The following is a 19,339-nucleotide window of genomic DNA, read 5'->3' as shown; positions in this document are numbered from 1 at the left end:
ACATGGTCATAGCTTCAGGCGTTCAGGCAGCCCACATTATCCCGATCTGCGATATTGATACCCGGCGGTGCCTTGGTCTAGGCTTTCAAAAGTGAGTTTAAGCGCATCGATGCACCCAGACACGCATGATGATGTCTCGAGCGGAGTCACGGGCAGCGATGGATCCGTCTCCAGGGTGTAATTTGATTCAAGTGTTCTATCTATTAAATGGAATATCTACATGAACCACGCCCCTTTGCGAAGTTTAGCGAAGCCGCCAAGGTGCGTGAATACTTGCTGCCTGATTGACACCCAACGATTGCATACAGCAATCCTCGAAACGGGAGGGGATAATTCAAGTCTCGAGTATGGACTTTGAAATATCTGAGTTTGAAAGGTATGTCGATCCGCAGCTCGCGTCCAAGTAAATGGCGCCTCGCACCTACAACGGCGGCGAAGGTTTAGGGAATCCAAGGCTTGGACGCTGTGGGTGGTAGATAGGAAAAGAGCAAGAATGTGCGCGTCCCAGGTCCCGTGCAATCGCCGTACGCCATGCATGTCCTCCGCCTGCCAAAACAGGCCGTCTCTATTTCCCAAAGTCTCGAGCCGGTATCAAGCCATCATCTCTCGTAAGAGCGCCGTGTTGTAAGTGTACGTCCTGAAGTCGTTTCGTGTGATTGTGCACGCTCACATAGCCATCTCGGCCTGCAGCTTCCTCAGCTCCTCCTCCTCGTCGTCCTCTTCCACTCGCTGCTTGCCCCTGACTTCTGTCGCCGGCGCGGCAGGCAGTCTTCCCACTGCAACCTTGTCTCCTACAGGCACGTTGCCCGTCTTCAACATGTCCTCATCGAGCTTCTCTTGCTGCAGCTCCGCGAGCTCTTCATCCAGCTCATCTTCGTCGATGCCGCCGCTTGTTACGCCAGATGTGATTGCTTCGCTGATTTCTTCGCCAATGGCGTGTTGTTCGCGGAGGTCTTCCCTGGGGTGGATATTAGCATTTGCTCACACTGAGGCTTGATAGCAGAGAAGTGCAGGAGCATGGAGCCCAAAAAAGGAGAGCGAGAATAGGACGTACATGACATCGTCCACCTTGTCGATTGTCAGGCCGGCGTGTATCTGCTTCATGGCTGTGCCGGCGTTCTTCATTGCATCCAGTGTCTCCTTGTTGATATTTGCTGTCTCGATGGAATATATTTCGCGCTCCAAAGTCATGATTTGTGAAGAGGTCTGTTCGAGGGAGTGCTCGAACTGCTTCTTTCGCCGTAGGGCCGCCTTTGCCGCTATTCACATGTCAATATGCGTCGATATAAAGGTGTCGCGAGAGCGGTCAAGTACCAGCTTTGTTTGAGGAGACGTGTTTCCGTGCCAGTGTGTCTTGTTCTTCCATCTGGTTCTGCAGGTGTTTCTCGCGCTTGTTCAGCATTTCAAGCTGACCGCGTAGTTGCAGGATAGCCTTCTTGGGCGCCTCCTTCTTCGCCTGGCCGCCACCGAACCAGCCTAGGCCCCAGCCTGACATGATGATAGTGAATTCTGGAGGATTTGGGTCAGCATACGAGCATAGTAGGTGGGTAATATGCGGCGCGGTGGAGGCCGAAGTGGGTTATCGGGCGGGAGTATGGCGGGGCAACGGATAGCGTCGAGGTACTCACCTTTTGGAAGACGAGCGGAGAAGTCGCGAGCGCGTCCGAGGTAGGGCGTAGAGAGAGCTGGTGGAGTGCGCGGCGGGTTTGTAGTGTGTATTGTTGGTGCCTGGTGTTGGAAGTGTCGGTATCGGGCATGCGCATGAATCAATCAAGTGCTATGACGTTGCGCTAGTGGTGTGCACGTGCGCCTTGGCCTCGGCTCCTGTGACCATGGTTTTATCTCGTCCAGCTCATGAGCACCAACCACATCAGATGACATGTTTGGTCCTGTTGCATCGGACCTCGTCTTGCTGACCGATCTAAAGACGACTGCACAAGGGACGAAGGTCCGTTTCCTGGGCTGGTACTGTACCGCTCTCGACGCTGATTCGAAGAGCTGAGGCTGATCAAAGCAGTGTCGACGAGTATGTGGTCCAGGCAGCAACCCTTCGACTGAAGCACAACTACCCCGCTGCGAGTACCGCTGCAGTTGCAAATGTCGACGTGGTCCATGTATTAGAGCGCATCAAGAGCCATGAAATGAACGTTGGCGCGTGGATCAACGTGATTGGTTACGTTGAACGGCGCAAAGAGAAGGGTATTTTTGTGCAAGCCATCGCTGTCTGGGACGCCGGAAATGTCGATTTGAGCGCATACGAGAAAGCTGTCGAGGCCAAGAAAGCAGCTGGATGAACTGCAATTGCTTACCCGGATAGCGCTGTGATCTTGGGCGTATATGCGTGCTGGGCGTTCCATGGGCAAGTGCAGCCTCTCCTTATGCCATTATCTGCTGGACTCCATTCATATTGCTGTTGATGTGCATCGTCGACAAGGAAATCTTGAGTGTGCGTCTTGCACAAGAGGAACGAATCGCCTCGTCCAGGACACAACGTTGAAATGGGGCCATCAAAGTTGTGAGCACAGGCGTTCCCTGCCAGCGCGTCTTCATTCATTCATCGGAGATACAGTGGTCTCCCGAGAGTTCCACGATAGAGTACCCAATGCTGTTTCTGAGGATCTTTGGCAGCTACAAGCCTTTTGCGCTGTGTGATTGAGCTCAGGGAGGTCCTCGGAGTGTTGGTCATGGCCACTCGAAACTCGTTATATCATCTAAGAGGTTTGCGTAACCCTGTAGGTGTTTATGGGATTCCGGCCTAAGGCGTGAGACGTGCCACAACTGATGCTGTGCTGTGTCACTGTTATGTTGACACCTACTACCCTTAGTCAGCTGGCAGCTTTTGATCTTCCTCTCGACTTTTGTCTTCTTTTTCGCCTCCTCGTTGCTCTCCTCCTGCTCCTGGGCGTCGTTATCCTACAATCAGCAACTTTCAGCAGGACTCTAGCTAGATCTGACCTGTGTACGTTTCCGGCTTGTTTGCTCTCAGCTTGCTGTAGTGCGATGCTGGCTCCCTACTCGACACGTTAGCGGTGTGTTACAAATCACTAACACACTGCTACATACTGGCGTTAGGCTCAGTCGCAGGATGTTGAGGTATCGAGTTTAGACATGAGTAACTTGTCACTTCGATTCGTTGATTTGATCCATCACGTTCGATAATGCGCTGCCTCACCATGTCCAGATTCATCTACAAAGCTGTCCCCCGCCAACAATAACACTTGGCCAATAAGCCACCACACTTCGAGGGCTGATCAAGCTTGATGTATTCGATCTCAGAGACCTGCAGCGTTTGATCAATGGCGAGAAAACGATGGCGATGACAATAGGAACAAGAGAGCGAGTCCGTTCTTAGGTATTGACCGATACATGTGGGGCTCCACCACCGACAAGAAGGGCTACGGCGTACAGAACCACGGACAATTTCTCCTGCATTGCAAGATCTAAGACTATACAGTACGTTGCGAGGGGAGAAGCACGACGTTCGTTAAGAAACCCCAGCTGTAGATGACAATGCGATCTTCAAAATAGCCCTAGGAATGAGCTTGGAGAATTGATCTCTGCTGCAACCTTCGAGAATTCAGTTCACCTTTCATATGCTACTTTAAGATCGCAAGTAACGTTTCCCCGTGTTCCAACCTCATCGGCGGCCACTTGCAACAGTAACGGTAAGAAGTCTCTGTTCAGCCGTCTCCCCACAGCCTCTCCAACTGTTGCACACATTACCTGACCACATGTCTCCATGCCACTGCATACAACCATCCTTGTCATGGACCCATCCTGTCTCACCATTCCACCATCCAGCTTGCAGCAATCCATCCTCTCCACCTCGATAGATCTCTACCTTTCTGCACTCGCGGCACGGCCCGTCTTGACCATACAGCCATGTCAAATGACCATATTCCTGCACAGCAGGTCCTATCAACGGATCCCTCTCAGCTGCCTCCTACCACTCGGAACAGTGCGTATCCCGGCACCGCATACCTGGACGCTGCCAGAGAAGATTGCAGTACGTGCATTTGCAGCAAATCCAGCCATAGCTCTTCTCGCCGTCCTTCTTCTGACCATGCTCGTTTATTGTAATTTTGCTACTGTTTCAGTCTTTCTTCTTGAAGATCGCGGAGAGGTTAGACTTGCTGGGTTTGGCGATGAATTGAGTGAGAAAGGTGCTAGCTTTGTGGCGTGGGGTCAGAGCTTTGTCGGGGGCAGACGGCATAGTGCTAACTTGGGTAAGAAGTTTTAGCAAGGGCAGGCCCGAGGTGCGGTTTTACATTATGGTGCGCTGCGTGTGCTTTGCTTGCTGGGACAGTGACCTTGGTCAGGAGGGACTGGAGATGCGATTAGATTTGCGTTTCTGCTGCTTGTATGTTGAATCGTTCACGACCTGTTTTTTAGGAAGAACATAGCAAACATCGAGATTCTGTGCAGGTGCTAGTACCTGCTTGGGCGTGCAGCATCATCCTAGATACGCAGAGCTGAGTGCGAGCAGAAATTTGGGTCAGCGACTGAAACATTCACCACCTTCCACATGTTGGGGGTACACCAGAAACCCTTTACGTGCTTGAAGCCTCGACCCACTTGGAAGCAGTGTTTGATGTTTGAGGTAAGCTGCGTGTTTACTGGTTGTCTCATTCCACTACATCTCTATTCCCGAACTAGGGAGGGGCGAAAAGAGCATATGATCACTTGAGCCGACCGAGGCCGGGTAAGACAGTCAAGAGCTGACATGACAAACGGATCTGCCGGTGGTTGAGCTACGGACATTTCAGTGGCACTGCGAGGAGAAGGGAAGCGACAATGTGCAGTTCTGTTGAGGATGCTCGCTTGTGTTCGTCTCAATGATCGACAAGTGTGAGAACGCCTCTTTTGCAAGCAAGCGTTCGGTAGATTTCTTTTCAGCTCTCTCCTTCAGTCGCAATTGTGTCTCCATTCGTTCTGTCTCTTCTCTGGGTGCTCACGGTAAAATTGCACGGTTCAAGGCCCCACAGTCCGGTTGAGCGGCCCTAGAACGGTAACTCCGAACGCCACAATGATACTTAGAGATGCTGACCGTGACGTCAACCTGATGGCATTATTTTTGAATTGCTGGTAAAGCACAGTGCGTTCGCATAGGATTGTCTGCTACCTGCTGGCCGAGGTAGTGTCGAATTGCCAGATGTCTGCTGCGAGGGCTCCAGAGTATGCTGAAGTGCACTGGAGTTTGTTTGATGTGCGACGACATGTTTACCGGATGTCACAGGTTGACAGCCAAGAGTACACTGGCTGGAATTCCCAAAACTTGTGGCGCCTGGCTCTTCCGAAATAGCTTCAGCGAGTCCGCCAAGACGTAAGGCAGATCCTAGGCGACTGCAGGCGACCAGATCTCAGGTCGTTAGCATCGCCTTGCTGCATCCACTCCAAGCCTTCATTCATATCCGATGGAAGATTCACTACTGCGACTACGTCGAAGGCGTGTCCTCTCTACTTACACCACAGGAAACAAGTCAGTGACGAGGGCTTCAAACCTTGATCCTCACGGAAACACGCCGAATCCAGTGTCCACGATGCAAGCCTGTTGTGTCACTGGCTTGTTCGACTACGCCCAAATACATCAGCGGGCTGGTCAGCCTATCAGCAATGACCTTTATGTTACGGTCACCGTGCAATCGTAAGGTGGGCTAGAAGACCGTGCGTGCGAGCGTAGACAATGGGGACGGTCATGGTATCTTAGATGGTGCTGACATCACGACTACAGCACACCGTACCTGCTACTCGTGCATGCCGGAACGTGCATGGGGGATCTAAGTTTCGCTTTAGACATCGGAGCGGCTGATTCTCTTTCTTGGGTCGGATAGCCAGTCTTTGGTCGTTGCAGCGCTACCAAGCCCTAGGCGCGGCAGATCGTTTCCCGACCCCACCTCTGCGGAAGCGGGATGACGATGTAATAATTCCTCTTTAAGCCACTTCTCGCTCCAAGCGGTAACCAAGGCGCATAGCACAGATCGAGCTAATTCCCTTAGCTCCATCGGACATTTGGCGCTGCAAGGTTGCTAATGTGGCGTTGTAGATCTCAATCCAATCCACGCTTCTCTGCCCTGATCGAAATGTGGACTTTCCCATCAGGGGATACTCAGTCTCTCTTCAGTCCCCACCTCACTATGCATCGCGCCTCACAACGAGGGCGGGTCTGGTAGGACAATCCAAGTGCTGCGTCTTGATGATTTTTCCAATCTACCAATCAGTTCCTACTGACAACGAGTTGCACACCCTGCACTTCAACGTTACAAATTTGTCGTCGATGCTGAGGGCTCGGACAACGCTAAGAGCCCGAAGTACGTATGGTACAAGTGCTAATTACGCCTAGAGACAGAGTTGGAGTTTCCGGGTGGGCTCTCGCCGCCACGTTCAGAAGTGAACAAGCAACTCTGCGGAGATCCCCACGCAAATGCTCTGTGCTTTCTGAAATGCCATCCCAACAGCTGCCAATGGGCACGCCTCTGTTGTCATCGACTATGCCATCGCCAGTTTTAGACACTTGACGCAAAGTACATGGTCGATAGCGTCGACGTGTGGGCCTTTGCGGATCCGTGCCCTACTTACCTTACCGGTACTCCCGGATTAGGACTCGGAGCACTGCAATAGGTAATCTAGCTAGCTGCCGGGTTATAGCCCCTTCCACTACTGATGCCCTAAAGAGCACTCAGCCTTGCAAAGCAGCTGTTGAGCGACGAAGATACAATGACGACCATAGTCTCCACGATTCGCTTAAGGCAAACTCAGTCTCTGCTATCTCAGATCGCCGACTACAATCTGTCGATCATGTCTTCGTTTGTTGCTTTTACTTTGGCCTGAGTAAGATGATGGCCCGCTTTCTAGGGAGAGAGCAGATTCTATAAGACTCACCCTGCCAGACTGATTGTAATGCTCTTCACTCATCCAGTGTCTTCCCCTCTTCGCATTCAACCTGAGTTTTTGCAGGTTCCACCATGAAGTTTACAACCGTGCTCGCCTTTGCCCTCCCGGCACTCACATATGCCTTCCCGGCCATGATGGGTGCTTCGTCGAGGGCTGATCTGGAAGACGCCTTGAGGGAACAGCTCAAGCGCGAAGCCGCTGCTGAACCTGAGCCTCAAATCACCAATGTTATTGGTAACTTGGTCGGCTCCCTGGGTGACACTGTTGGTGGACTCCTCAACTCCGTCGGCAACGCACTCGTTGTAGCGAGCAACAAGCGACCTGAACCTGGTTACACATTCAAGGCACCGGGTCCCGGCGACTCTCGTGGTCCTTGCCCAGGCCTGAACTTGCTTGCTAATTGTTAGTATATTTGGCTCTAGTCAAAACCATTCTTGAGCTTTTCTAATTTATTTGAATAGACGGATACCTGCCTCGCAACGGTTTTGTCAACTTCGGTCAGGTCTTGGATGCTACTTCCAGGGGTTTCAACATGGGTACGGACCTTGCAACGGTCCTTGCCACCTTCGCTGTGCTGGCGAACGGTGATATCGATACCCAGTCTTTCTACCTGGGATCTGGGAAGAACGGCGTTGGCGGCCTGAACAGACACTCTACCGTCGAAGCCGATGTTTCTCCCACTCGTGAGGACTACTACAATGGCTGCGGTGACAACCACCACTTGTCATCCCGTCTTGTAAAGCAGTTGGTCAAGTACGTCGACCAGGACCCCAAGAAAGAGTTCTCAATGGACGCTATGGGAAAGCAGTATGCCGAGACCGCTGGCTTTTCCAAGAACAACAACCCTTTCCTGTACTACTTCCCCTTCCCCCAGATCGTCTCTGTGGGTGCTTTCGCCTTCTACCCCAACTTCTTCTCCAACGGTACCTACGGTGCTGGTGGCGTTGCTAACGCCAAATCCATTTTGAGCATCATCGGTGCCAGCTTCGACAAGTCGACAGGCGAGTTTACCTATGTCCCCGAGAGGTGGCCCGAGAACTGGTACCGCCGCGCCACTCCTTACGGCGCCGTCAACACACTCACTGACGGGTTTTTGAAAATCTACCCCCGCAACATCATTGTGCCCGGAGTCGCTCAGTTTGGCACTGCGAACTTAAATGCCCAGACTATTCTTTGCGATTTTTACCAGGGCATCAACTCCATTACTCCCCTCGTTATTGGTGGCACTGAAGAGCGAGTTGCTAAGGGTATTAGCTGGGCTTTGAGCGTACTTGTGCCTGCGTTCGGCGGCACTGCTGCTGGCTGCCCTGACAATGTTATCGCCCCCAACTTCCTATATCCTCAGTCCCAGACCCAAGGCGGGCCTACCACCCCTCCTCCAGTCAAGGCTGACGGTAATACTGGTGACAACGTCTACAACAAGGTCTACTTCAAGACCGCCCCTACCAATCCTACCTGCAAGACTTAAATGTTAAAGTGCTGGAATCACAAACGGTTGTAATATATAGCGACTTACCTGTTATGTAATGACTTAATGATGATAATCTTGTTCGACAAATAATATCGACTTTTCTTTCTCTCCAGAGATCCGCCTATTACATGGTTCAAATTACGATCTTGGCACTGGGAGTTTGCACCAACATCCATCGAGATGTACTTGGCCTTTCTCTATAACAACAATACTGCAAGTTACGTCTTCGCTGCTTCTAGAGCTTCCCATGACCGTGGCATGGGCTTTGTGTTCGTTCAAAATCACTGTCTTCCAAATTCTGGTGCAGAGCTGATTTTTGGTATGGTTGGTTGAGAATCAGCTCTGGATACTGTCAAAGTTGCTCAAGGAGGAGCTGAAAAAGTGATCAATCCACCCTAGCTATTTCTAGGCTACTGGTAACTTGTTCCCTGGAGACAAGATCGATCGAACCTCAGCCGCACATCCGAAAAGATTGACGTGTTCTATTCACCACCGCTGTTTACGATTTTGCAACGTTCTCATACCGCTCCATTTCTTCCATGCCTTTCTCGCGTCTGAGGTCGGCTAAAGTCTCATCCCCTGAGAAGAGCTTGTCAACGTCCTCCAGCTCGAGGCCTTTCGTCTCAGGGAAAAAGAAGTAAATGATGGGCACCCAGGTTGCATTCAGCACAGCGAAAATAACGTATGTGCGCCAGCCAATGTTCTGTAAAGTTGTCAGACTTGAGAAACAGCATAGCGTCTGCGTGGTCAGACTTACGTTGATAGCAGGCGGCGTGATCTGGACGATGACCTGCGGAAGATATCAGCTTTGCTCCCAGTGAGATGCACTGCATACTAGGACTCACGTAATTACAAAGCCAGTTTGCTGCGGTTGAAATCGCTGATCCGCGCTGTCGCAGACGCATGGGCAGGATTTCGGATCTAGAAAGTGTCGCTGTCAATACAGACAGACGCAACCAAGAAAACAGAACTTACGGATATACCCAAACAGTAGCCTGGAAACCGATAGTGAAAGCACCTTGGAAGATAAAAAGCATGGCTGCCGCTGCAATGCCAGCACTCTTAGCCATCGAAGTTTCGAACTGCACTTGGTAGATAAGAGCAGCTTGCACTGCCATTACGGCAGCCATCACACTGATCATAGAAAGTAGCAGAGGCCTACGCCCAATTCTATCGATCAGGAACCACGGAATAAAGGATGCGACAAAGAACCAGGTCTGGAGAAAGCCGCTCATGAGCGAAGCCATGTGAGTATCGAAACCGATACTCTTCTCGAAGAGTGTGCCGGAGTAGTCTAAACGCAGTCAGCTAAGGTGTATCTGAGCGACCAGTCAACAAAGTGCCTACAAATAATTGCGTTGATGCCTCCCAGTTGTTGAAAGATCTGGATACCGCAAGCAATGAGAAAGCGTCTCCTAGACTTGATCGGATCTTTGCGCACGATGTCTTTCCACCCGGCCTGGCGGGAGTTCTCGTACGCAACGGTTTCGGCAATGACAGTGTGCAGCCTCTGCACTTCTGGGTCGCTCAGATCGGTCGTGCCCTTGATGCGCGCCAGCACTGCAAGACACTCATCCGGACGGTCGTGCGCAGCCAGCCATCTGGGCGTCTCAGGGATGACGAAGAGCAGGCCTAGAATGACAAAGAGAACTACACACTGCAGGATCGTCGGAACTCTCCATGCGTAGCTCGAGGTGTGGCTCACGAAAGCGTAGTCGATCCAGTAAACGACAAGGATACCGAAGTTGAGAGTCGAGAGCTGCGCGCAGACATACATGCCACGGCTTGCCTTGGGGCTGAATTCGGCTTGCAGCACGGGTACAGTGCTGTTAATGAACCCGAGACCAATTCCGGAGACAACACGGCCAACGATAAGATGCGCGCGACCAAAGGCAGTTGCTTGGAGGATAGCACCGATCAAGCTGATAACCGCTCCAATCCCAATACTCTTGCGACGTCCCAGCCTTTCTCCCACAAACGCTGTGGTCATTGCACCAATGAAACAGCCGACTGAACGACACGTCAGCGTTTAGTGTAATCGACGCTCTACGATTCGACGTACTTTCGAAAATTGCGACGATGGTACCAATCATCGTCGCCGATGGGTTTGCAAAGGTCTTCTGGAATGCTGGAGCATTGACAAGCCCACCCATGAGTCCGTTGTCGTAACCAATCAGCATAAATCCCAGTGAGGTCAACAAGCTGACCGTCAGCATAAGGGCCCTGCCCTTGAGTTCAGGCATTATGGACGATGGAAGATGACGCAGGTAATGTGATGGCTTGAATGAGATATGTTTCCGTCTTCTGGATGAGGCACCAATTTGTAGCGTCCACAATCTTATATACATGGAGCTGTCATACCCCAGGTTTGCGGCTAGGTACAGATGAAGCCGACCCCATACCCCGCAATCCAAAGCTGTGCGCACATGGGAAGTCGAACGATGCTGCATACACCGCGGGGTTTGACCTCTTGTATATCAAGTGTTGTGTTGCCGAGCCTGGGCCACATTCGAAAGCCGAGCATTTTATGGCTTGCTTCAGCATTATCAAGGTGCGGAGTCGATTCCAGATTGACCCAAACAAAGACGAAGCCAGAGCGTGGCTATCAAGGCTCACCCATGTAGTCTGAGACTTTGCGTCGACCGATGCGGAGGTAGTCTCGGCCCTTTGGTACTTGCGTAGTGCATTTACATACGAGTCACCGCTAGCACCACGATCGGTCCGGTCTCTACCTTCGGCGACTGCGATCGGGGTACGCTCATACACCGCTTCCAAAGCCGCGGTGGTTCGGCTTATGGGTTTGACATATCTTGGGGAAGCTTAACATTGATGGGCAGTATCGACTACTAATCGAAGTTGACGTTCTACGTTGTCACTCCACTTACCACCATGTCCGACTACCCCGCAGAATTCCAGGTTTACAGTGAACCCGGACGTACCATCCTAGGTGACAATCCAATACTCGAACTCCTCTTAGAGAACAATGACCGTCCATTTGCCCATGAAGCTGGCGTCTTCATTCCAGAATCAAACACTCTGTTCGTGACTAGCAACCAATATCCACATCCAGACACCAACCAGCCACACATCCACATCAGCCGCATCACTCTGCCTTCATCCATCCACAGCACCGAGACGACGTGTACCCAGATAACAACAGACAACGTCCCTATGGCCAATGGCGGCATAAACTACCAGAACGGCATCCTATTCTGCGCACAAGGAACACTCACCACCCCAGGTGGGCTGGCATACATGCCACTCCCCTCAAATCCAAGCGATCACACATCGACGAGCTCATATGCATCAAAATTACTGATAAAGTCTTTCCACAATCGGCCCTTCAACTCACCCAACGACGTCGTTGTTCACAGCGATGGAAGCCTATGGTTCACCGACCCCATCTACGGCTCCGAACAAGGCATTCGTCCTCCCCCACGGCTACCAAACCAGGTCTATCGCTTCGATCCCAAAACAGGAGGGATCAGAGCGGTGGCGGACGGGTTTGGGCGCCCGAACGGAATCTGCTTCAGTCCAGGGGAGGAGACGTGTTACGTGACGGACACGGATTGGATCCATGGTGATGGAAGCACGGATGAGACAAGAGCGTCACACATGTAAGCATCGAGTAGTCTGACACGGTGAGATGGGAGATGCTGATGCGAGGCAGATATGCATTCGATGTGAAGATGTATTCCGGGCAGCCGTTTCTCGTCAACAGGCGCTTGTTTGCAATGGCCGATACGGGAATTCCTGATGGGATCAAGTGCGATGTACATGGCAATTTGTATAGTGGGTGTGGTGATGGTGTCAATATCTGGTCGCCTGGCGGTGTCTTGTTGGCGAAGATATTGGTTGATGGAGGTGTTGCTAATTTCTGCTTTGGTAGGGATGGACAGCTTTTCTTGCTGAATGAGCATAGGCTGTGGCGAGCACAGATCTCGCCAGAGTGTAAGGGTGCTCTACTCAGGATCTAGAGATTGGATATTGTATTGAGAGTAACAGGCTGAAGAGAGTGCAATGCCATGATCGGAGCCCAAGAACTGTTTTTCATCCCGCCTGTGAATACAGGTACCCAACAAAATTCGCCTTTTCGACACAGAGACGTCTAGTTTTCGTCTGCTTTCGTTTCAGGGTTGCCTAAACAGTCTCTACTCGCATTTTCGTAAGCTTCTCAATCACGATCAAAGGGCAAACCACAGCTGTCACTAATGAATCTTGGTGTGCGAGCTCACATTCACTTGAAAGGAACAATGACACAGCACACTGCTAGGAACCCCAGTTAGAAGGCCTAGAATAACATTAGACAACGGTCGGGTGGATTGCATCAAACAGCCACACCAACCCTCTCGCTGCTCCTGCGGTAGGCGGTGTCCTCGAACCCATCCTGCGCATCCACGATCCTAAGCTTGATACTCCCCTCCCTCCTCATCTCCCTCTCCTGCTCCCTGATTAGCCTCATCGGGCCCCTCACAATTGCACCAAGCAAATCCCTAATGTCCAGCGCTTCGAATATTGCCTTCACGGGCCCTGCACCTGCCGCCCTATTACTGTTCTTGTACGGCTTTGATGGGAAAGCAAAAATCATCAGGAGAGCGAAAAAAGGCAATTCGCAAGCGAGGATCAGCGAGGCGAGACCGTCGTTGACGTCTTGGTAGGTCATGTATTTATTAGGAGATAGGGTGCCGTTGCCGGCGAGGATGTTGATTACAAACTACACCAACGAGCATTAGTAGGGACTTTGCGTGTGCTTAGGCTGAGATTGGGCTGAGGGACGTACAGTTTGTACCACATTTAAGCCGATGATGCTCTTAAAAGTAAAGAGTTTCAACAAAATATTGTGCTGCAGCAACTTCGGCTTGTTTCTGCTGTAGAATCTCAAACAGCACAGGATTGAGATTGCGGTAACGATGAACTTGAAGATCGTGATCCAGATATGCGCAAAGTGGATGCTGTTCGACTGTCTGCAGAACCGGCCTACACCAAGGGCAACGATGGTGCCGATCCAGATGATTATGCTTGTGGGGATGAATTGCAGGACGCCGAACCAGATACGCTGGAGTTGAAGTTAGCAATGTCGATAACACAATCAAGACGGGCGATGCACCTTCAGCCACCCAGGACCCTTAGTCTGGAGCGCGCCCCTGGCCCTTGCACCTGCACCGAACAGATCATCGAATCCCTCTGGATGTGACAACACAAAATCGCACATCAACAGCAAGAAAGCGGACAGCGCAATCGCACATCCAAAGTCGAGACCTTCAAATAGATAGTTCCCGGCTTTTTCTTCCAGCACGACAAGGAAGCAAAACAGCGCAACCCATGGGATCAGTAGAACAATGCGGATAACCTGACGTTGCTGGACTGGGAACGAGTAGTTGGTGGCATGCCCTGCGACAATGAAGCCACAGATCAGTGCGCTGAAAAGCCCGCATGCGCCGGCGATTATGGTTGCGAGTTCGTGAAAGGTGTATTTGCCAATAATGGGGATAATCGGTGGACCTGCAAGGTTCTCTGCTGGGCAGACATGACTTGTTGCCGAATGGATAATTGAGCTGACATTGATACGGTTCTTTCTTGCAACCAGATGTATCTCAAAGGCCTCCATGGCTAAAGAAACGTATGCACTGCGTGATTCGGTGCTGCAGAGTTGGCCAAAGCGAAGACAAGGTAAGGAAACTGTTGGATTGATGACCTCGGAGACGGTCAATCGAAGCAGCCCCTGCGTTTCTAAACACCTACCGGAGGCGTCCCCGCTACGGATGCACAGATGTCATTGCCACTGAGCATCGTCCATCGCCATTGGCCGCATAAAGGATGGTGCTATAAGGTAAGCATTTGCGAGTTGAGCTTGGCAAAGCTTGTGCGATTGTGCGCAGCCCGTGCATGGCTCAGCTTCGGACCACTCGACGCTTTGTAGATCTTTCCCGTGTTGTGAATTTGCTATGAGTGAAGCAACCGCCATCTTCGCTGTTCCGCGCGTTGTGTGAACGAACACAGTAAGCCCAGTATTGCCGGAGACTGATCTGCGGCTGATGCGACCTACCGGAGTTGGCTGCGATGCACCCAGCGAGCGAGCGCAGCCCAGTAGCAGTGCAAAATCAACGCCGCTGCGACCGATTGGTAATCCAAGCAGATTCTTTTAGCTGTCTGCGAGAGGTCAGTGCCAGCTTGTCCGGCATTCAGGGTTGAGACTAAGGCTCGAAAGAAGTTTCAGAGGGAACGACATGTCGCGAAAGAGCAGTTGTATTGGAACTTCAGCGAGATAGTTCTACGTTTGTGATGTCGAGAAACTCGTCTGAGAGAACCGCATTTATTACCTCGAGAGTAGAGTTGAGCCACAGAGGCTGTGTGTCAGTATTGTTATCTAGCATAGGACTGCGAAGCCAGAGGAGTAGACTGGGTACCTTGCGATCAGTCAAAGTGAGAAGACAGCATTGAAGTACCTTCTGCCGTAATCTGAAATCGATGCAGGAGCGAAGTGCTAGATACAGCCATTTTGCGCCAAGACCAGACAAACTCGTTTGTGGAGACGAGCACAGCAACGTCGTGCGATATACTCCGTAGCATGGCGAAATAGGAACCTCCAAGCAGGATTCGCTTCTTCGCATTCTAACTCGTCGACACGAATAGCAGTTGACCAGACAGTGCACTGACCGGAACAGCCAAAAGCAAACAGCCGGCTCGTGCACACCTGGCCGCATAGCGCGACAATCTCGCGTCGCAGCACACCCCCTCTTGACGGACTTGGCTTGACAAGGAACGCGTTGCCCGTTCGACGCGCCTTGCGCGATCGCTCCTCGTGGGGGATGACATCGCTCGGCGCATTTCGGAGAGCGCTTTGTCGCATCGTATGCAAATGACGATGCTGATGGGGCCGGCCAAGAAAACCTTGCGAAAAGTGAGGCAGATCGGCAGCCGTGAAGGCCAGCTTTCCTTTTGGGGCTTCAGAGATCAGGCATCATGCGCAGCGCAAATGGAATTGCAGGTGGCCAGCAATGGGAAACACAAAGACAATGTTATTAAAGAAATGGGTTCATTGATAGCGTCTGTGACTTTTAGTGGCAATCAGGGTCTGCGACGTGATCGAATATAGACGATCCAGCTGTCACGAGCACGAGCAAGCATAGTAATATACAATACATAAAAATGATTCCATCCCAGTGAGCCCATCCAATCCATTGCCGAACGCCGAGTTGTCGAGTAGAAAGAACCAGTAAATCGTGAAGCGTGCTAAGAACATGCGAAGTGAAAGCAATACGCGTCCGTACATGCTGTAAAGAACAGACCGAAAAGGGAGGGAAAGCGCAATCGTGTGCCTTTCACATCTCCATCGCGTCGCCAGCGACAGCAACGGGCACACTGACAGCTTGAGGAGGTGTTACGGGTTCTGATGGGGAGGCATCGCGAGCGTTGATGCGCTCGCCCTCGCAGTGAGGGACAGGGCCGGACATGAGATTGGCGACAGCACGCTCCAGAGACCAGCCAATGAGTTGACACCACTTCAGAGTATCTGCGAATAGCCAGTAGCCCTGAACACCGTGTTGCTTTGCCCGGACAAGATAAGCAGAAAGCGACTCCTTCTCGAGCATGACAATCACGTCGGTGAAGTCAAAGTGTCGCTCGATGAACCTGGCGTAAGCGCGGGCTTGGTCGCGCAGATTGGGATTGGTCATGACGTTTTTCCAGCCCACGCCAAGCGAAGTGATGAGCGTGTTGATGGTGTTTCCGTTGTCGTCGATAATGGCTTCGCTTATCTGTACGCTCATGTCGTTGAGTGAAGGGACGACGACGTCGCGAGATGGACTGACGCGTTGCGACTTGCGTGAGATGGCGATGGGTCGAGCAGCGGCCTTCTCTTCGGTTTCAATCTTCTCTTCGTACCATGTGCCGGATTGCGACTCGGCCGCGATGCTATGACCAGGTTCGTCTGGGTAGATGAGCGTCATGCCGGGACCGTAGACTGGCTCGCCTCTAGACTTGACGGGGGCAGGAACAGCGACAGATCCAGTTGGTTGATTCTCCTCGGGGTCGTCGACGTCGGCAATGGATCGTTTGCGCCCAGCTGTGGCGTTGGAAGCAGCAGCTAGATAGTTGAGCGATGGTGGAGTAGGATATTTTGGGCGGAAGTTACCCATGGCTGACGGCGAATGGGTGCGCTGGTGAGGTGAGAAGTAGCCCTGCGGTTGCTGGGGTTGCAGGACGACGGTGGGCGACGAGGCATAGTAGTTGAGACCCATGATGTCTGCTTGTTTAGTAGATCAGAAGTGAGATGCAGTTCAAAGATACAAAGGTGTGTCTAGCAGCCAAGCAGACAACGAAGCATGCGACGAGCGCGGCTAAATAACCGATAGTGACGGTGAGGTTGAAGCTCGGCTAAGAGGCGCAATGGTCGAGGTGAAGGTGTGGTGAGTAGAGGTGATGGTGTGGTATGGAAGAGGTGAGAGAAGATCAAAGCAAGCGTGTTTGAATGCACAGATAGGCGCGACGACGTGTGAGGGCCAGAGGTGAGAGGTGGAGGAACGACGGTTGGAGGGCGCCAGGCGCTTCTTGTAAGCACTCTCACGGGATACGCGTGAGAGGCTGGAAGGCCAGGCGGCATGAACCGGCAAAATCGCCGAAGACGCTCAGGGCAGGTCTAGCGCGATTGGCTGGTGGCGCGTCCCCGGTCAAGCTGGAACAGGGATGCCGCAAACGGACTGGACCGGCTCCGTTCGTCCAAGTCCTGGCCTTGGCGACTCTGGAGCAGTCGAGGCCGTTTGGGCTTGAGGCTGAGGCAGAGGCAGAGGCATACGACACGTGATGTCCCAGCCACGTGACACGGAGAAAGTTTTCGAAGCTCCGAGCGAGCGACCGGCGGGACATTGTTTTTTGGGCGAAGCTTCCACGCGCCATCGCGACAGATACCCCACGCGTGCCTAGTTTCACGTCCTCTCTTTCTCTGCACAAGTACCCTACACACATTTATTCAAGATGCAGGCGCCTGTGGTCGTTATGAGTATGTCCGCCTGACCTTCCTGGCTACCACCAGCAGCGCCTAACAGACCCCCGCAGATACGCAGACCCCTGGTGGGGAGCGCCAGTTCGGTCGCAAAGCTCAGATCTCGAACATCACAGCAGCCAAGACCGTTGCAGACATCATCCGGTCATGTCTGGGCCCCAAGGCCATGCTGAAGATGCTGCTCGACCCCATGGGCGGCATCGTCCTCACCAACGACGGCCACGCTATCCTCCGAGAAATCGAAGTCGCACACCCCGCAGCAAAGAGCATGATTGAGCTTAGCCGGACACAAGACGAGGAGGTCGGTGACGGCACCACCACTGTCATTATCTTGGGTAGGTCATATTTGGCAGCAACAGCTTTGAACACCACTGACAGGTGGCAGCTGGCGAGATCCTTGCACAAGCCCTGCCCCAGCTCGAGCGCAACATCCACCCCGTTGTCGTCATCCAAGCTTTCAAGAAGGCCTTGGCCGATGCTCTCGAGATTGTCAACGAGATTGCGACCGAGGTCGACGTAAACAACGACGAGGAGATGTACAGAATCATCAACTCGTCGATTGGCACAAAGTTTGTCTCGAGGTGGTCAAAGCTGATGTGCGGCCTGGCACTCAAGGCTGTCCGCACAGTCTCGACCGAGATGGGAGGCAAGAAGGAAGTCGACATCAAGCGCTACGCACGCATTGAGAAGATCCCTGGTGGTGAGATCGAGGACAGTGAGGTCTTGGACGGCGTCATGGTCAACAAGGACATCACACACCCCAAGATGAGGCGGAGGATCGAGAATCCCAAGGTCTTGCTCCTGGACTGCACGCTGGAGTACAAGAAGGGTGAAAGCCAGACAAACATCGAGGTCAGCAAAGAGGAGGACTGGAACAGGATATTGCAGATCGAGGAGGAGCAAGTCAAGGCTATGTGCGACGCTATTATCGCTCTGAAGCCCGATCTCGTCATCACAGAGAAGGGTGTCAGCGGTAAGCTATGCAAGTTAAAGTATCTGCGAGTCTCGCTAACATTACACAGATCTCGCACAGCATTTCCTCGTCAAGGCCGACATCACAGCTATTCGCCGTGTTCGCAAGACAGACAACAACCGTATCGCACGAGCCACCGGGGCCACCATCGTCAACTCCGTCTTCGCCGCAACCGCCTCCGACCTTGGTACACAGTGTGGTCTTTTCGAAATCTCCAAGCTTGGCGACGAATACTTCACCTACCTCACAAAGTGCAAGGACCCTAAGGCCTGCACGATTCTGTTGCGCGGACCCTCGAAGGACATACTGAACGAGATCGAGCGCAACCTGCATGATGCTATGGGTGTCGCCAGGAACGTTATCTGGAACCCCAAGCTGTGCCCCGGTGGTGGTGCGACCGAGATGGCAATTGCTGTCGGGTTAGAGAGGAGAGCAAAGCTCATTGAGGGTGTTGCACAGTGGCCATACAAGGCAATCGCCGAGTCTATGGAGGTTATTCCCCGCACCATCATTCAGAACTCAGGAAACAGCCCTATCAAGGTCCTCACACAACTACGTGCAAAGCATGCAGAAGCATATGAGGATGGCAAGGCTACCGGCAGCTTCTGGGGCATCGATGGCGATGCAGGAAAGGTCGTCGACATGCGTACTTACGGTGTCTGGGAGCCCCTCGCCGTCAAGGAGCAGAGCATCAAGACTGCCATCGAGAGCGCCTGCCTGCTCTTGAGGGTCGACGACATTGTTGCTGCGAAGGCGGCCAAGCAGGTCAGCGGGCCCATCGGTGGTGGAGGAGATGATTAAACAGCTTCTTCGAGATTACGAGTTCCTTCTAAGCGACCCCTGAGTCGAAGCAATAATCACGACAATGAAGAACGATCAACTAGCAACACATGCAGTGTTGTCACACCAAACGTCTCGTACTAAACGCCGTTGAAATGAAGACGCTAACCCCGCAGGTGCCCTCACACTAAGATTAGCACTTGTTCCCGGCCCGGATCAACTT

General features: G+C 52.4%; 8 protein-coding genes across 8 annotated transcripts, besides 2 other annotated features; 4 read left to right on the top strand and 4 right to left on the bottom strand.

Moving 5' to 3' along the window:
* Positions 1-666: 666 nt before the first annotated feature.
* On the bottom strand, positions 667-1,495 carry EKO05_0010369 (ESCRT-III subunit protein snf7; the record flags this gene model as incomplete). Its single annotated transcript, XM_038943115.2, has 3 exons — positions 667-958; positions 1,055-1,259; positions 1,315-1,495. The coding sequence occupies 3 exons, from the start codon at positions 1,493-1,495 to the stop codon at positions 667-669; spliced, it is 678 nt and encodes a 225-aa protein (XP_038794305.2).
* Positions 700-724: a tandem repeat.
* A 384-nt stretch (positions 1,496-1,879) lies between the features above and the next one.
* EKO05_0010368 (uncharacterized protein) lies at positions 1,880-2,294 on the top strand (the record flags this gene model as incomplete). The annotated part of the gene is made up of 2 exons (XM_038943091.1): positions 1,880-1,965; positions 2,018-2,294. 2 exons carry the CDS (start codon positions 1,880-1,882, stop codon positions 2,292-2,294), a joined length of 363 nt encoding a protein of 120 aa, XP_038794306.1.
* Positions 2,295-6,962: 4,668 nt separating this feature from the next.
* Positions 6,963-8,359, top strand: EKO05_0010367 (uncharacterized protein; the record flags this gene model as incomplete). Its single annotated transcript, XM_038943150.1, has 2 exons — positions 6,963-7,293; positions 7,353-8,359. 2 exons carry the CDS (start codon positions 6,963-6,965, stop codon positions 8,357-8,359), a joined length of 1,338 nt encoding a protein of 445 aa, XP_038794307.1.
* A 502-nt stretch (positions 8,360-8,861) lies between these two features.
* EKO05_0010366 (uncharacterized protein) lies at positions 8,862-10,710 on the bottom strand (the record flags this gene model as incomplete). Its single annotated transcript, XM_038943152.2, has 6 exons — positions 8,862-9,065; positions 9,120-9,152; positions 9,208-9,283; positions 9,338-9,656; positions 9,710-10,372; positions 10,425-10,710. The coding sequence occupies 6 exons, from the start codon at positions 10,708-10,710 to the stop codon at positions 8,862-8,864; spliced, it is 1,581 nt and encodes a 526-aa protein (XP_038794308.2).
* Positions 10,711-11,251: 541 nt separating this feature from the next.
* On the top strand, positions 11,252-12,339 carry EKO05_0010365 (Gluconolactonase; the record flags this gene model as incomplete). Its single annotated transcript, XM_038943104.1, has 2 exons — positions 11,252-11,979; positions 12,033-12,339. 2 exons carry the CDS (start codon positions 11,252-11,254, stop codon positions 12,337-12,339), a joined length of 1,035 nt encoding a protein of 344 aa, XP_038794309.1.
* A 350-nt stretch (positions 12,340-12,689) lies between these two features.
* Positions 12,690-14,152, bottom strand: EKO05_0010364 (uncharacterized protein; the record flags this gene model as incomplete). Its single annotated transcript, XM_038943164.2, has 4 exons — positions 12,690-13,076; positions 13,143-13,418; positions 13,470-14,057; positions 14,105-14,152. 4 exons carry the CDS (start codon positions 14,150-14,152, stop codon positions 12,690-12,692), a joined length of 1,299 nt encoding a protein of 432 aa, XP_038794310.2.
* A 1,532-nt stretch (positions 14,153-15,684) lies between these two features.
* EKO05_0010363 (uncharacterized protein) lies at positions 15,685-16,602 on the bottom strand (the record flags this gene model as incomplete). Its single annotated transcript, XM_038947108.1, has 1 exon — positions 15,685-16,602. One exon carries the CDS (start codon positions 16,600-16,602, stop codon positions 15,685-15,687), a length of 918 nt encoding a protein of 305 aa, XP_038794311.1.
* Positions 16,603-16,752: 150 nt separating this feature from the next.
* Positions 16,753-16,807: a tandem repeat.
* Positions 16,808-17,335: 528 nt separating this feature from the next.
* On the top strand, positions 17,336-19,137 carry EKO05_0010362 (T-complex protein 1 subunit gamma; the record flags this gene model as incomplete). The annotated part of the gene is made up of 4 exons (XM_038943069.1): positions 17,336-17,360; positions 17,417-17,698; positions 17,749-18,336; positions 18,386-19,137. The coding sequence occupies 4 exons, from the start codon at positions 17,336-17,338 to the stop codon at positions 19,135-19,137; spliced, it is 1,647 nt and encodes a 548-aa protein (XP_038794312.1).
* Between the last annotated feature and the right edge of the window lie 202 nt (positions 19,138-19,339).

This window comes from Ascochyta rabiei, chromosome 19 (genome assembly GCF_004011695.2).
Source record: "Ascochyta rabiei chromosome 19, complete sequence".
NCBI classification, from domain to species: Eukaryota; Fungi; Ascomycota; class Dothideomycetes; order Pleosporales; family Didymellaceae; genus Ascochyta; species Ascochyta rabiei.
This window is presented reverse-complemented; position numbering and strand designations above follow the sequence as displayed.